This window comes from Tetrao urogallus (assembly GCF_951394365.1).
Source record: "Tetrao urogallus genome assembly, chromosome: 8".
NCBI classification, from domain to species: Eukaryota; Metazoa; Chordata; class Aves; order Galliformes; family Phasianidae; genus Tetrao; species Tetrao urogallus.
In genome coordinates, this window is record NC_136821.1 from 34696550 (window position 1) to 34712013 (window position 15464).

Consider the following 15464-nt stretch of genomic DNA (forward strand, 5'->3'; position numbering starts at 1 on the left):
ATTTCTCTACTGCAGACCCTCCTGAAGTAGGGATGATACTTTGGGGCTCCTCCACAGAGCACCACGATGGAAGTTGCTCACAGTCAGTCACTTGGAATAAGCTTCCAGGCACTTGCTTACCAAAAGGTGACTTGTTCCAACTGCAGCAGCACTGCCCCAAACTCCACTCCTCTAAGAACAGAAAATAGCACAGCACACTCCCTCTTCCCAGAGGATACTTCATCTGCATTTTAATTCCCCTACCAATTCATAATGTCAGAACACCTGCCTCAGCATCATTCAAGTCAGCTACATTTAATTTTTATTCCCAATTCCATTGGCAGCTTGACCTCTCCCCACCACCGCCATCCCCATGGCTGCGTTGCTCATTTGTCTAATCCCCTCACTATTCTGGATTGCACAGGTTCTCAGAGCCAGGATGGAAGCCAGCTTGGTCAGTACTACCAGGTCAGCTCCCATCTTTGTTCTGATCTACATTTCCAGCTGCCATCATTCAGAGCTGATTAAGCTGTCCTTGGCAGCTTGGAACCCTACCCCTTTCTTCAACTTCTGTAGTTGTTTGCTGGCTGCTGGCAGTTGTTTCATAGAGACGCCCTGAACCAGTGAATAGCACTGGAAAAAATGAAGATCTCGTTCATTTCAGATTCAAGAGCCAAATCTGTTTCTTTTTTCCTCTGTTATTTCTGGGAGGAGACAACAAGAGACATACCAGCCCTGATCCAAAAGAGAGACGTGTGTGTTGCTCAAAGCATGCATTTGAGATGTCACATGAGGGTAATGACTTCTCATACCAGAGCAGGAAAACCCCCACATTTCAATCTGCCTATTTAAAAGAAACAGAAGGAAGGTTAATCCTGAATGGGAAAGCTATTAAAAAAAAGCTGGGAACACCAAGCTCCAGCAATTGCATTCTCCATAAAGACTCAAAACCTACCAAGTCAGCTCTTCTACTGGGAAGAGAGGATCTGTCTCAAACAGAGACGCAAAGCTCAAACCAAAGCATTCTGGAACATTTCAGTTAAAATCACATTTCCAATACATTGAGGCAGCTTGAATTCAAATGGAGTTTTCTGCCAGCTTGTACCAACCAAGGGTTAGCTCTCTCATCAAGGCACAAAGAGGTCCCCCATTAGCAGCCACCAGGTTAATCACTACCAGAATGACACAGCACTGACCAGGTGAAAAGGTTGGGGAAGCTGGTCAGGAGGAAATAGCAGCACAGAAGTGTGGGGATTAGCAGCTCTGTGCACAAGTTCCACTGACCAGTTCTGCAGTGCAAGCAGGCTGCAGGTGTTTCATCACCATCACTGTCAGTAGACTGCGTTATCAGGCTCTTTAATTATGCTATATAGGACATCAGAGGCAAATATCTTACACAAAAAAAAAAAAAAAAAAAAAGAAGAGTGGTTGAGTTGATTTAAGATTAAATGGTATAATCCTTGCATTGAGAGGCAACAAAACTTTGCCAGGTTCCCCCCCCCCCCCCCCCCCCACGGAATCAAGTTCATTCATTTGTAACCACTGCTGTACTGTCCCTTTGGGCCGGTCATTTTTAAGACAATCTGAAGTATCAGGAATGGTTTACATTAGGGCACTGAGTATTTCACCATCAAAAGGGACTCCCATCACAGCTGATACGTGGGAACAGCACTATCAGCCTTGCCTCAAGCTCTCCAGGAGCAATTATTATCTTGCTGCAGCACAGCCTGCTAGAAACCCAAACCCTAGGGTGATAAATATCACCAGCTGCTGACACTGGGCAGGATTAGAAGGGTGAAGGAGCCATCTGCTGGCAGCTCCTCCAAACCAGGGAGAATGCAGCAAAGCTAAGAACACATCAGCTACAAATTAATTACGTACAGCACGTTTAATTATCCATGGATTCGAACTGTCTGTGGATAATTCAGATTAAGCGCTTCCATGGGGACGTACAGCATATCTGCCAGCAGTGTGAACGAGATGCTCCTGGCAGCCTGATCTGTCATCTGGAGAAGACAACAGAACTCAATGCACTGTGTTTGGGCTGCTAGATCACTGCCTACCAACACTGGAAAGACAAAGGCATGAAGCAGCCTGCATCCATAAAACGGCCTGGGTTGAAAAGGCCCACAGTGCTCATCCAGTTTCAACCCCCCTGCTATGTGCAGGATCACCAGCCACCAGACCAGGCTGCCCAGAGCCACATCCAGCCTGCATCCAAATCATTGCCCCAACCAGAACACACAGGGAAGCATCTATTTAAGAGGCAGCTGGCACTGAGCGTGTTCTTAACTAGAGACAAAAAAAAGAAGAGCACAGGTGTGAAAATGGTAAGAGCTCTTCCTTAGGAGTTAAAATGAAACCCTAGGTTGGTTGAAGCCTTCAGGCTGTTTGAGAAAGCTGCTAACCACAGAACCACCTCTGAGCCAAATGGGGAAGATCCCTCCAGGCTGTAGCAGCCCTGCTGAGGAGACATCACAACTCCCTTTGAAGCGCATAAGCAGAGCTCAGCTACTGCTAACAGCTTAATAACCTTCCCCAGCCTCATTCCCTATATCAGATAGGGCTGCAGCATCAGACATACAGGTATATAGGAAATACTGCAGGAAAGCTGCATTGCTCTCTATCTTCATGCAACTATGGCACCATACAGAGCAAAACCACCAGGACAGGACTGTTCTCTAAAGAAAGAAAACACACAGCATTGCTTTGCATCAGCTTTAGCAGAAAAGCAGCCCACATCAGCATGCGGGTCAGCCACTGTTAGAAAGCTCCCCTTAGCAGTGCTGAGTTTGGGGAAGGTCTCTAACTCAGAGCTTCCATGTGTCAAAACAGACTCCATAACACGTAAAATGCAAATATCATCCTAAAAGAAACAACAACCTACCTTTCTGATCCTTGTGAGTCTGAGTTATCCAAAGAATCCTCCCATTTCAGCTCCAGCACAGGATCACTACCACAGCATTCTTCCACCTGCCTTCGAGACTGCTTATAAGCAGCTAGGAGCTAATTGACTTCACCTGCAAGTGCAAATCAGCAGGGCTGCTTGCATTTCTTGCAGGTGTGTGAGCTCTGGACTAACAGGATGCTCAGTAGAAAGCCCTGAGGTGCTGCTATACAGCTCTGCTCAGTGTAACTGCAAACCTGTCCCCTCTGATGTGCCTTGCAAAGTGACTGTGGTGTAGGAATATGTAAAACACACCTCTGAAAATAGATAAATAAAAGGTAGATAAGAAGTGTCTGACCTTAGATGGGCAGCTGTGCTATTTCAGTCTGTCCTTTTGCTCCAGCTTGCTTGCTCACTGCTCTGCTGGGCTGAGAAGTTACCCCTTAGGTTGTATGTATAAACATTCACATTACTGCTAAGGCCCACATATTCATTTCTGCAAGATTTTCATCGTGTTCCTCACGACACCACCTATGGGTTTCATTATTAATGCTGAATAGCTCTGCCTTCCAACAAAGGAGAAAGCTCTGTTTTCCTCAATGAACTTGGAGGTACCACTTGATGTATTCTAGGGCTGACACGTTCCTGCAAATAACGTGCCACGTGCCAAAGATGGCATTGTTTGCACTTCACCCATCAGCAGCACAGCGGAGCAAACAAGCCTCACAGCTTTCCTCTGCCATTCTTCTCCCTTCTCTTCAATGCATTTTTACTGCACGGATGCAGCCGTGCTCTTGGCCATAAAAATGAACTGTGGTGCTTTGAAGGAAGATGTTCACATCTTAATTCTTCCTGCTCCAGCTGTCAGTCAGGCACTGAGCTTATGATGTATACAACTTAGTGGTTTTGTAAGCTTCCTTCCTGGAAGCAGCAGCTTCAACTGGGGGAAGGAAAAAAAAAAAAATAAGCAGGACAGAAGAATGCTTTCTTGTTACCCACTGATTCCTCAAGCCATCACTTTTGTTGCTGAGCAAAGCAGCACAGCTCTGAGAGCCACTGGAAAGTGATTAAAATTTGGCAGCAGAATGTCTAAACCACTGGCGTTTCTATAGCAATAGGGAGAGTGCAAGATGTGAAGAAGCCTGTAGCATTGCTGCCATCCTGCTGTGAACCAGAGGTATAGTGCTCTGACTTTGGAGCCAGAAAGCCTGTTTCTATTGACCCCCCCCCCCCCTTCCAATTTAACAGGCTCCATTTTAATTCTCGGGCTGACTGCGGATTAAATGTTATGCTGTAAGCCAGATTGCCTGCCAGCTTATTTTCCTTAAGGGTTCCTTTTTGCAGAACCACAGCCGAATTCGGGTTGGGAGGTGCAGCATAAGCACAGCAGTCAGAATGATCCAATTTGGGATGAGTTCTCACCTTTAGCTTCCTAAACAGAATCCGTTTGATGTGCCAACGCTACCGAGCAGAGCCAACGCTGCTCACGAGTGCTGCTCATTTCTGGGGGAAAAAAATAAACCCAGCTAATTGTAATTGCCGAAATATGGATTCAGAAGCGTGATTATAGGCACCCAGGTATGAAATTATGGCCATTTTAATCAACTTCTCGCATTCCCTCTCCCATTTTCTCTTAGGTGGCCAAGCAGCTGCAGCCTTCAGTCGTGTGGATCGGAGACACGGAGAAAACGTTCTACAAAGCAGTGCCCAAGGCTGAAGAACAGGTGAGGTGCTCCTTTCTTATTTTGGTGCTGATAATTTCCAACACAAAGGAGCAGGTGTATCTCTCAGCTCAGCACATACTGGTATGACCGGACCCGCCGAAGCTTGCTTGATCATCGCTTGTCTCACTAATGTGTTTTTTTTCTTTTAAGAGAGTCTTGTGACCTCTCAGGGGCTCTTAAGAAGTCACATTTCTCTCCTACCCAGCCGTATTTGCTGTATTTAAAAATAGTCCAGCCACTGCTCATCAGTGCACTGAAAAGCAGGAGAGAATAATGGAGAATTTCAAAACGCGAGGCAAGAAGCTAAAAGTTAAGATGAGCTTAAACTGTTCGGGTCTATTAATTTGAGAAATTGGATGGAGCCAAAGTGAACAATAAAGTAACGAGGATAAATTTCCACTGTGAAAGAGAAGAGCATATATTAAACACTTATGTTTACAGATTATTTTCTTTGGGCTCCCCGGAGTCCTGTTAGCTTCCATTCCTTCCTGCCTTGTGCAGCTTCCCCATCAGAAAGAAAATTAAAACACTGCCCAATAGGCACAGCAACTCAGCCACTGCAGCAGAGAGCCGTTCACCTGAAGTCCTGATTAGATTCATGCTGCTTGCAAAATAGTCCACAAAATCAAAGCTTTCTTTTTTTCCTAAGGCATGTGCTTCGTGTTTGGGCTGTGTGATGGACACGAGCCTGGTGATTTGGAAGACTGTATCATGTTGGATGAGGCCACTGAGTGCTGAGAGGGCTGCGTGAGCTCATGGGTGTGCAGGGCTTGATGCCCTCTAGTGGTTCTTATACTGGGAGTGAACGTTCAAGTGCAAATGGGGATTAAAAGGAAGACTAGAGGCCAAAGGTTGCCTGGAGCACTCGTGAGCTTTATCTGCTTTGAAAGGAAAAATAAAAAAAGCAGTCTCTGTCCAATCCTCTGTAAAGGGTGCAGAGCAGTCAGATATCAAATACGTTATGGTAACCCAGCTGCCATGGATGACATGCAAGCAGTTAAGCCACTCAAACAAATAGGGGTCACCTTCACCATTCACCCCACTTTTCTCCAGCTCAGGTGCACGTGATGGCTGAGATCCTAGCTTGCCTCTGTGACAGGTTCTCTTGCTACTGATATATTTCTTTCAAGGTGGAGGAGGTAATGTTAGCTTTCAGTACATATCCATTAACTGCGTGCACTCTGGACACACATTACCTTCAAAAGTGTAGCAGGAGCTGCTGACACACAAATGCCAGTCAGTAGGCTTGACACAAGAGTGGAATCTTTCCCTTGTCTCTAGCACCAGTACGTTTATGATTTGAAAATAAAGATTCCTACAGGCTAAGCAATGAGCACCCATAACAAAAGAGGGACTAATGGGTATCCGTGAATATCACATCACCCCCAAAAAACTCTAAGTGCTCTAAATGCAGGGGATAAACTGGGGCTTATTTTTGTGAGGCAGGAGTCAATTGCTTTAAAAATTCTCTGCATCTTCTGACAGATCACATTTTCCAAGCAAAAGACACTTTATTAGTATAAGAAAGGCTGGTCTGAAATTGAGGCAGCTGCCAACTGCATAGCAAAAAACGCACACCTAGAGTAAGGCTCTCCATTGAGTGTGATTGACTGGGGTGTTAAGCCTCAGTTATTTCTGGAGAGGCTTCTAAGTCATCAGACTTTTCTGAATACGTAAAATCGTAGAATGGCTTGGGTTGGAATGGACCTCAAGGATCATCAAGCTCCAACTCCCCTGCAACATGCAGGGCCACCAACCTTCACATCTAACACTGGATCCCTAACCCAGTTATTCATTTGCAGAATAACACCTCAGCAATTTGATGAAGTTTTCCCAACCAATTTTCACTTGATCCTCATCAAACTTAAGTAGCCAGTGAAAAGTTCTGCTCGACAGACATCTGTTCTGTTGATAAGAGTTGAATATTCATAATAAGGTCTAACAGCAATCATCACAAAGATCTGAGTCCCGAGTTCAAAGAGCTGAGATTCCCAGCAAGGTGAAATCAAAGAAGAAATCAGGGAGTGTGTTTTTCATATTGAAAATACCAGCAGGGGTTGGTAGACGAGAACCTTCCTGAACTATGAGAATTCCAGGCCAGGTTACATACCCATGTGTTCTTTCTATCCATTAGGGATCACCAAGTGCGCAGGTCCAAGCAATATTTCTTGAACTGAAAAATGAGGATTTCCTACTTTAAACGAGTTGTTGCTTCCTTCCTGCTTTCCAGGAGAGAGCCAACAAATGCTCTAATAAAAAACACGAGCACTCAAACCCACGAATCCCTGGGCAGAAATCAGTTTGCAGAAGATAAGGGCTTTCTACTCAGGTTGAGCATCTAGCCTGTTTGTACTAAGTTGCAAAGAAACTAGTGAAAAAAAACCCAAATCCCATTGCAGATAGCATGTCTATGTATAACACACATACCTACATTATTCATATCTACAGTCGTTGCTTCACCTCATTAACTCTAAATTGTCAGTACTGATAAGAACTCTTTCCCCCTTGCATTCACATGCGCTCTCTGAAGATGAATCCGAAACGTCTGGAAAAGATTCTCCCCAAATTCCTGAAGGCTTTGAAAGCAGAGGACAGAGTGCTGCTGGTGGGGACCACCAGCCGGCCCTTTGATGCCAAGATCAAACCTTTCTGCAAAGTTTACCAAAAAATCATCCTGATCCCTCGGCCTGACTATGCTTCAAGATTCGGCAAGTACCTCGAGTCTTTCTGACAACTACTGATGCACTTAATAATGTGAATTACTGCAAGAAAAGTGGTGGTTTGTTCACGTCCTTCAGAAGTGGCTGGTAGATGGGCTTTTGTTCCCAGAGGTATCATTTTCTCCTGATTGTATCATGTGGTTTAATACACTTTTCTGGGTACTGTGTAGTCTGGATGTGGTGACTCATAAGCAGAAGGGCCGTTGAGGTTCAGTCTAAAGATGATGTGGAAGAAAGATTTAGGACTATTCACAGTGACACCAAACACTTCTAAGCCAGGACTCTGAATGGTACATTTCTCCCATTGGAAGCTCCTAGCATGAATATCCCTATTGATCACCACATCAAGGAGAACAGACTCCTTCCATGCCACTGGGTGGATCATATCCCAGAAGAATACAGAATGAAAAGAAGCCACATTCAGTCCGGAGAACTTGCTACACAACTGTGCTCTGAGTAAACCAGACAATATTGCTCCACATCTTCATCTCGTTACAAAATGATGCAACTGTGTTTTGAAGTCCATTTCTGCGCTGCCTTTCAAAGAGGCAGCCAAGGTACTGAGATGATGCATGTTTGGGCAAGCTCAAGACAGATTTTGACTGTCTAGCACGTTGTAAATCTCTCCCACATTCAATAATTTTCAGTGTGGATGGGAAACGGTCCTTAAGCAGGCTAACATGTGTTTCATGTTAGGTTACAGCTCTGATTAATTGCTAACAGATAAGGGACTTGAATAAGACCTAGAGAAAGGAGGTGATAGCAGCTGAATTTAGCTACGTTCACTCCTGGGGACTGAACCTGTCACATTCTGGGATTCTCACCACTAATTTGGAGTCAGAAGGGCCAGCCGAAGGGATTTCAGCTTGCAAACCTCAGAATGCCCCAAAAAGTTAACTCTTGACATATTGAAGGAGATTAAATTTCTAGTTTTAATTCTTTGATGTTGTCCCATTTAAGGCAGTACCTGCCCTGGAGTTCAATAGAAACAAGGTCGTTACAGCACAGAGCACTCATCTTCCCATCATGGCAAACTCCAGTGCCTGACAGCCAGTCTGAGAACTGATGAAAACCTTTTTTGGCCATGGCATAACAACCACAAACAGCCACAGTGCACAGACTTTACCCATTCACTACAACCTTCCTTTTGCTACAGACCAGAAAACTCCATTCTGTGCATGGTGGCAAACGTGCAGTGGAAAGCATTAGGCTGGTAACACCAGCTTTCCACCCAGCTTTTTCATATCTCTCTGAGATAGTCCACTTGATTGCAAATTACACATCAACAGCAACAAACTATTGCTCTGATAACTTCATTTTTGTCAGCAAAATCTCAGGCAGTTCGGGTATCACTGGTCTGAGCTTGCAGCTACAAGAAACAAGCAGGTCCACCATTATTCAAGAAGCAAAATGCCAATCACGGAGACATTTACACCTGCATACAACATGTGCCTGCATAGCTGGAGGCACTGGGCTTCAAAACCAGACTTCAAGTCCCCATGCCAGCCCTATGCGCATGGAGGAACCCTAACCCTAACTCTGTCCTTAGGGTGACCCATCAGGTCACCCAAATAAAGCCAGGCTGTTAATGGAGGTGCTTAACTCTGCACCCCCAAATGGGGAAATACTGGCTTCCTTTCCATGTATACTCATTTATTTAAGCAGCCCTTTCCATTTTTACCTTGTGTGCCCATAACGCAGAACTGTTTCTCCTGCTTTCCTTAACACGTGTCTTTGGCATTCTCTCTCTTTCTATTTTGGACTCTGCTGAGCAGTGTTATGGAAACATGCCATCACACAGCGTGGTGGAGAGATCACCAAGCTGCTGAGCATCAGCTGCCTGGCCAAGCTGTCGGATGGCTTCACCCAGGGCTGCATCGTGAGGGCAGTGCAGGCAGTGCTGAGCGAGCTGCGCCTCCTACAGATGGCCAGGAAGCCCTTGTGCACTGCTGAGTTCCTCACCCCGCTGGCCAGCCAGAACCCCGTGTACAATGAGGAGGAGGAAACGTTTAAGGTGATGCTAGGAGCTGTGCTAACTGGCTGTCTCTTCTCATCCCCTGTTGTCTGGGCATATTTGACCTGGGGATCTGCTCATTCTGCTGGTGCCCTTGCATGCATGGATAAATGTGTGCCATGAGTGTGGTGCACCCATCTTTGCTTGGTGGGAGCTGCCAAGTGTAAGCCTGGCTGTATTTTCTTCAGGAGGCAGAGAGCTTGGACATCCAGGACCCTCGGGGTCAAATTCTAAGTCCTTTTCTTAACGTTTTCTCAAATGAGAATTTTCTCACACGAGTTTTTGTCTGTGGGATTCAAAAAGTGAGTTTCCACTCCCAGGGCCATAAAATATTTAAGGCAAACACTGGTGTGCTGCACGCACCTCAAATACACATGGGTCATGCTGCAAAGAGATGGTCAGCGGGCATGGTGGGCTGGGATTGAGCTACAGATGATCTGAAATGTTAAGCTTTTCCAAGCTTAACATGGTTCAATGATTCCATGGACATGCTTGCAGACCACGGAGGTCTCCCACCAAGAGGTTTCCTTTCCGTTCTGCTCTTTGCACATCCCTTGGCTCTGCATCCCCATAGCACCTTGCAAATAAATAGGATGCAGTCCCTAGCAGCCTGGTGCAAACCACCTTCACTGCTACCCTAATGATAGTGGATATTTCTCCCAGCTCCGCTGAATGCTGTCCAATTTCCACTTTGAGCCATTTGGCTCACTCAGCATAGGCAGCATTTGTGATATTTGGCAAATTACTCTTGTTTTCCTCGTGCTTCCTATCTAAACCAATATCTTTCCTCAGGGAGAGGCTAATGGTTCAGTGTTGCAGCGCAGAAAAAAACCTCCTATCATTCCCAGCTCCGAGTTGTAATCCATTTGTGCCCTGTAACACAAGAGCTAGCATTTAGCACAAGTCTAACTCACGAATGCTGTTCCACTTCCCTCAGCCGTGCCTGTTTTGTACAGCAAGGAGCACGCAGGCAGCACTTCATTTTGAACACTGCTGCTATCGCCCTCAGCGCCCCACGGCCGTCGTTTCCTTGCGTTAATTACAGCCCTTAAGAAAGTGTTTCCTTTTATCTGCGTTCAATTTGTTTCCCTTTAAATGTCACGGAACCTGGCACCTGTAATATGACACAGGGGATGAGGACCGTCAAAATGGCCTCGTGCATCAATTAACTCAGTATCCTCATCTCTCCGCACACAGAAGGACCTTTTCCTGAGCCTCTAATCATTGCCATTGCTGGACCTCTTCTGTTGCTTTGCTTTGTCCCTTTTGAAGCGGGGTGGCTAAAACTTAAAGCAGCATTCAAAGTGAAGATTAGCGCTGTGATGAATCTTTGATTTCTATTCTCTGGAAACATGAATCTCCCTGTTTGACATTTATATTCCGCCAGCGTTCCGAAATGAATATAAATAATGCAAAAATTTTGTGATAACGTGATTTCTTTGTCCAATTTACTCCAATTTCTGGCCCAATTATCCATCCGCCACGTTCCTGAAATTAAAAATCATCGCCCCAGTGGGACTGATACAAATCCTCGCACAGAAATAACAGCAGTCCTACAGAGCAACGGGTGCTCAGCCAGCACTCCAGCTCTGCCTGGCAGTGGCTGATATGAAACACGTGTAAGATGTAGGAAAACCCATACCAAAGAGCTGCGGATGTCATTCCTGAAGGTTTTTAACTCTGATCTGTCACATACCGTCCATCACTTACATCCCCAGCTCAGGTGCTGGTGGCCTACAGTGATACGCCTTTTCTTTTAGCCGTATCTGAGGAGCTGGCTTCATTAAGACCAGGTAGAATCATAGAATGGCCTGGGTTGAAAAAGACCACAGTGATCATCTGGTTCCAACCCCCTGCTGTGTGCAGGGTCACCAACCAGCAGACCAGGCTGCCCAGAGCCACATCCAGCCTGGCCTTGAATGCCTGCAGGGATGGGGCATCCACAGCCTCCTTGGGCAACCTGTTCCATTGGATCTTTCCCAGGAGTTTCCCTAAAGCATATAGCTGTCCTGGTAACCAGGTAGCTGCTTTGCTAATCAAAAAGTCAAAAGCAGACAGCCTTGCATGCCCATTAGCAGGCAGTTTGTTGCATTTGAAAACATAGACTCATAGAATCACAGATTCATTCAGTTGGGAAAAGTCCTCTCAGATCCTCAAGCCCAACTCCACCACACCATGTCCAATGCCCATGGCCCTCAGTGCCACATCCCCATGGTTATGGAACACCTCCAGGGACGGTGACCCCAAGACCTCTGTGAGCAGCTGTGCCACTGCAGCACTGAGAATTTTCTGAGAATAAATGGTTCTTAATATCCAACGTGCACCAGAGGAGACAGAGCCGTGGCATTAAACAGTGGTTTGTGGCCAGAGGGAAGACTTCAATTTCAGATGGAAGAGTACAGCCAAATGAGAACAAATGCGTTTTATCCATCATGTCAGCACCTAGTGGCACGTTAATCTCTGGTGTGGGCAGGCCTTGCTGATAAAGTTCTGCATATACATATGAGGATTGACTAATTCCCACACAGTTCTCATTTTAAAGCACTGCCCTCTCTTTCATTTTACATTATTTTAACGTGGCCTTGTTGACATTACAGCCCAGGAGCTTGGCAAGTGTGCGGAGCGACCATACCAAAACCATTTACAAGTCACAGGACTGTGAACAGGCATCTGAAAGCAATAAACAGGTTTTTAATGTTCGGGGTTTGTTTGGTTTCTTAAGCTCTCTCATTGAAATAAAAACTGTCTGGGTCGATTTGCAGAACCATGAGAAGCATATGCTTTGTCTGCTGCCAAGTTTCAGACCAGAAAGGGTTTTGACAAGAGCTATACGCCTTGGAAATAGGGTTGATCGGAGAAGTTCTAACATTTCCATAACTATAGCAACACAAATGGCCCGGCTAAGTATTCCTGTTAATGAGACACACTTCACGCAGGCAATCACCATACTTCTTGTTATAATGATGTCCTCAAGAGATCTAAGGGTTTTATTTCTGCTGCTCCACAAACCGGCCAAGGTTTTAAGAATTTTGTACGGAGTGCTCCATTGCAGCAGTAAAAGGTCTCTTAACTGTTCATTATTATTATTTTTTTTAGTATTATTAAAACATACCTATGCTTTCTGGTTCTCCAGGCTTGGTATGCCAAGACACCGCTGGGTCGAGCACGAAGCAAAGCAGTGGCGAAGAGCGAGAAAGCAGGAAAAGGAAAAGGGAAAAAGAAATAAGAAGATGAAGGAAAAGAGACAACACCAACTTCCTCCAGAATTCTGTGTCCAGCAATGGCCATCGCTGGACAAGGGGGAGATGTTAGGAAAGCAGGCATTCTGGAATAAAGCACCACAAGTTGAAAGAAAGAGAACTCATTTCTGAATGTATTCTTAAATGTTAAAGAATAGGATGAGACATCAGTGTGACGAGTAGCTCTCAGAGGATAAAGAGTTAATGGCCATCGACTTGCTCAAGCATTATTTATTCCGAGAGGTTTTAGGGGGCAGAGGGGTTCATTACTCAGAACTGTAACATGCCATCAACTTTTAGGCTACCCTCATTTATTTCAGCAAGTAACTCTCCTTAAAAATTGATGTCACGTTAATGTCTTTCATTACTTTAATACCCTATATGCTTTATAAAACTAACTGCTTTATATATCTGTAAGTCTAATGTGTTACAGTTCTCGATAAAACTATTACGGCCGTAAAGACTGCTTTTTAATTGGGATGGATTATAAGACACTTAACGCCATCTATTTACATAGCCATGCACTTCTTCACCTTTTGATGCATCGGTGTGGATAGATTAATGCATGCATTCACAGAAAACAACACCAAAAGCAGAGCCAAAGCAAAGGGCAATGTTCAGGTTGGTGGAAGAGGGGGGGATGGAACTGAGCCTTTCCTGCTCTCAGAGAGAAATCAGCTGGAAAAAGATGCTCCTGGAAGAGGTAGGCAGAACATAAGCCTGGAAAGATTCCTGTAGGTACAGAAAACAGTTCAGGTAATCATATCACTGAGCACAGCAGAAGGGTCTGGCTGGCTCTGGTTAATAAAGTGAGTTTTCTCCTCAAAGGAGGAGCAGGCTGCTGTGCTAACACAGCAAACTCCCTTTTCTTGTGGTCCTCATTGGCCAGCCCCTTCGGCCACCTGGCACAGGGCTCTCCTGAATTTCAGCCCTCCTGCCTTGAGGCTGCATCCCCTGGGGGACCCATATTACAAGAGAGGAAATGTTTGCCAGATCCCTGTGCAAAGCCCCAGGGTTTTGTGAGGCTGTGTGAGTCTTCCAGCAGCCTCCAGCCATCCAGCAGCAATCCAGCTGCTGGAGCCTCATCGTGACCTACACAAGGGACTGCTGAGTACAAGTTTCCAGGCCCCGATTTAATCATTTCCAACAGAACAGCCTCAACATTTGGCTTCCCTTTCTTTACTCCTTCTTTGCAGACTCTGTCTTTGCAACCTTCTTCTTGGTGACTTGCAGCAGGCTGATGCGTGCATGGTGTGATGAGGAGGGGACAAAGCAGGCAGGAGGTCGGCTTCCAGGGCAAAGCCAGCAGAGAGCAGGAAACTCTGCCATGTTTGGCTGCCTTTAGTCAAGCTTGAGCCCTCCTTTAGTCCTCTTAGGGGGCCAAGGAGCAATTGTAATGCTGTTTATAATTGTTATTGCAGAAAGTGCAGCTACTTGAAAATGAAGCTGTTGCAACAAGCAGAGCCAGCCCACAGTAATTTCAATGTCAGTGGATGAAGTATTGAATTAAGTCTCCCCGGCTGGATCTGCTGCAGAGCCTAACCATGCCATGAGGCTAACCGGTCTCCCACATACAGTGCTGCTATGCCAAGGTGCTGCAGAGAAAAGCATGGCAAAGCCCACTGCAGGCATTGCACAGCTCTTTGCAGGTGCAGCTTCCTTGCATGGCAGCCCTAACACCCGGCGAGGAAGAAAAATCCTCTTTCGTAGAATCACACAATCATTCCAATTGGAAAAGACCTCTCAGATCCCCAAGCCCACCCCACCATGCCCATTGACCACATCCCTCAGTGCCACATCTCCACAGCTCTCGAATTGGATGGTAACCCCCCCACATTCTGGCTGGTGAAGCACACCCCATCCTCTGCACAGCCCCCAGCAAGAGGCCAGGTTGTTCTGGGGCCAGCACCTCAAGCAGGCTGGGCACTAGGCTGCCTTGTGGGAGGCAATCCACAGCAAAGTTGAGCAACGAATCTGTCATGCCCATTTATATATGTAAGTGATCTAGAGAATTATCAACTGAATTATTTAAATGTCCCATTACTATTAAATTACTGGGCATTCATTGTATGAACAGTCATAATACAGTAACTAATTTGGTATTAATGTGAATGTCAGCGTTTCATTGCAGTTATTTTGTACTTCATCATCAGATAATTTACCAATAAATTAATTGGCTTAATTGCTTCCTCCAAACCCGGGAAAAGTACATATGACATGACTTTTAAAAAGTGCTCGTGCTCACTCCCTGCCTTTTTGCTGTAACTCAGCAAGTAGGACCCTTCCCCCCCAAAAAAACTCTGGTTCTAAGGAAGGGATGTTCCTAAGAAATCCTTGTTCTCTTCAAAAACCTCTGCCTCCCACCAGATTGAGCCTGCTCAGAGTCCCATCCAACCTGGCCTTGAGTGCCTGCAGGGATGGGACACCCACATTCACCCACCTGCAGACACCCCCTCACCTTGGGCAATTAAAGAAAGAAACTGTCAACAGGCACAGAATCACAACATCACCTAGGTTGGAACAGGCTACCAACCATCAAACTGGACACCATGCCCACCAAGTGCCACATCCCTTAAACACCTCCAGGGTTGGGAACCCACCACCACCCTGGGCAAACCCCTAAGCAGCTGGGAGCACCCAGGTGCAGGTTACAAACCCTAGGCACTATCCCTGCCCCATAAATCTCCCAGACGGCCCTTGCTGGGAACAGAGGCTGCCAGCACCATGAGGTCATGCTTTCACAATGTGCTCGGGTATTATTAGCCCCCCTGGCTTATGTTGAGAGCTCAGGTTATGCCTCTGTGGCCAAAGCCCTTTAATCAGGTGCCGCAGGGCCTGTTAAAAGCAGTACCAACACTTGTTGGTGATCCCTGCCAATTTCATGGGAACTGTTTTTCCCTG

The 15464-nt window shown here is 45.9% G+C and overlaps 1 protein-coding gene across 1 annotated transcript in view; it reads left to right on the forward strand.

The window, feature by feature from the left end:
- The window catches only part of DRC11 (dynein regulatory complex subunit 11), a gene marked incomplete at both ends in the record, with an annotated part of 122217 nt that extends 109667 nt beyond the window's left edge, over positions 1 to 12550 (forward strand). Inside the window, 4 exons of the mRNA XM_079538896.1 lie at positions 4504 to 4590; positions 7121 to 7298; positions 9086 to 9324; positions 12458 to 12550. Of these exons, the coding sequence (XP_079395022.1) occupies positions 4504 to 4590; positions 7121 to 7298; positions 9086 to 9324; positions 12458 to 12550 (597 nt within the window). The remainder of the gene's footprint in view (positions 1 to 4503; positions 4591 to 7120; positions 7299 to 9085; positions 9325 to 12457) is intronic.
- Positions 12551 to 15464: the final 2914 nt, after the last annotated feature.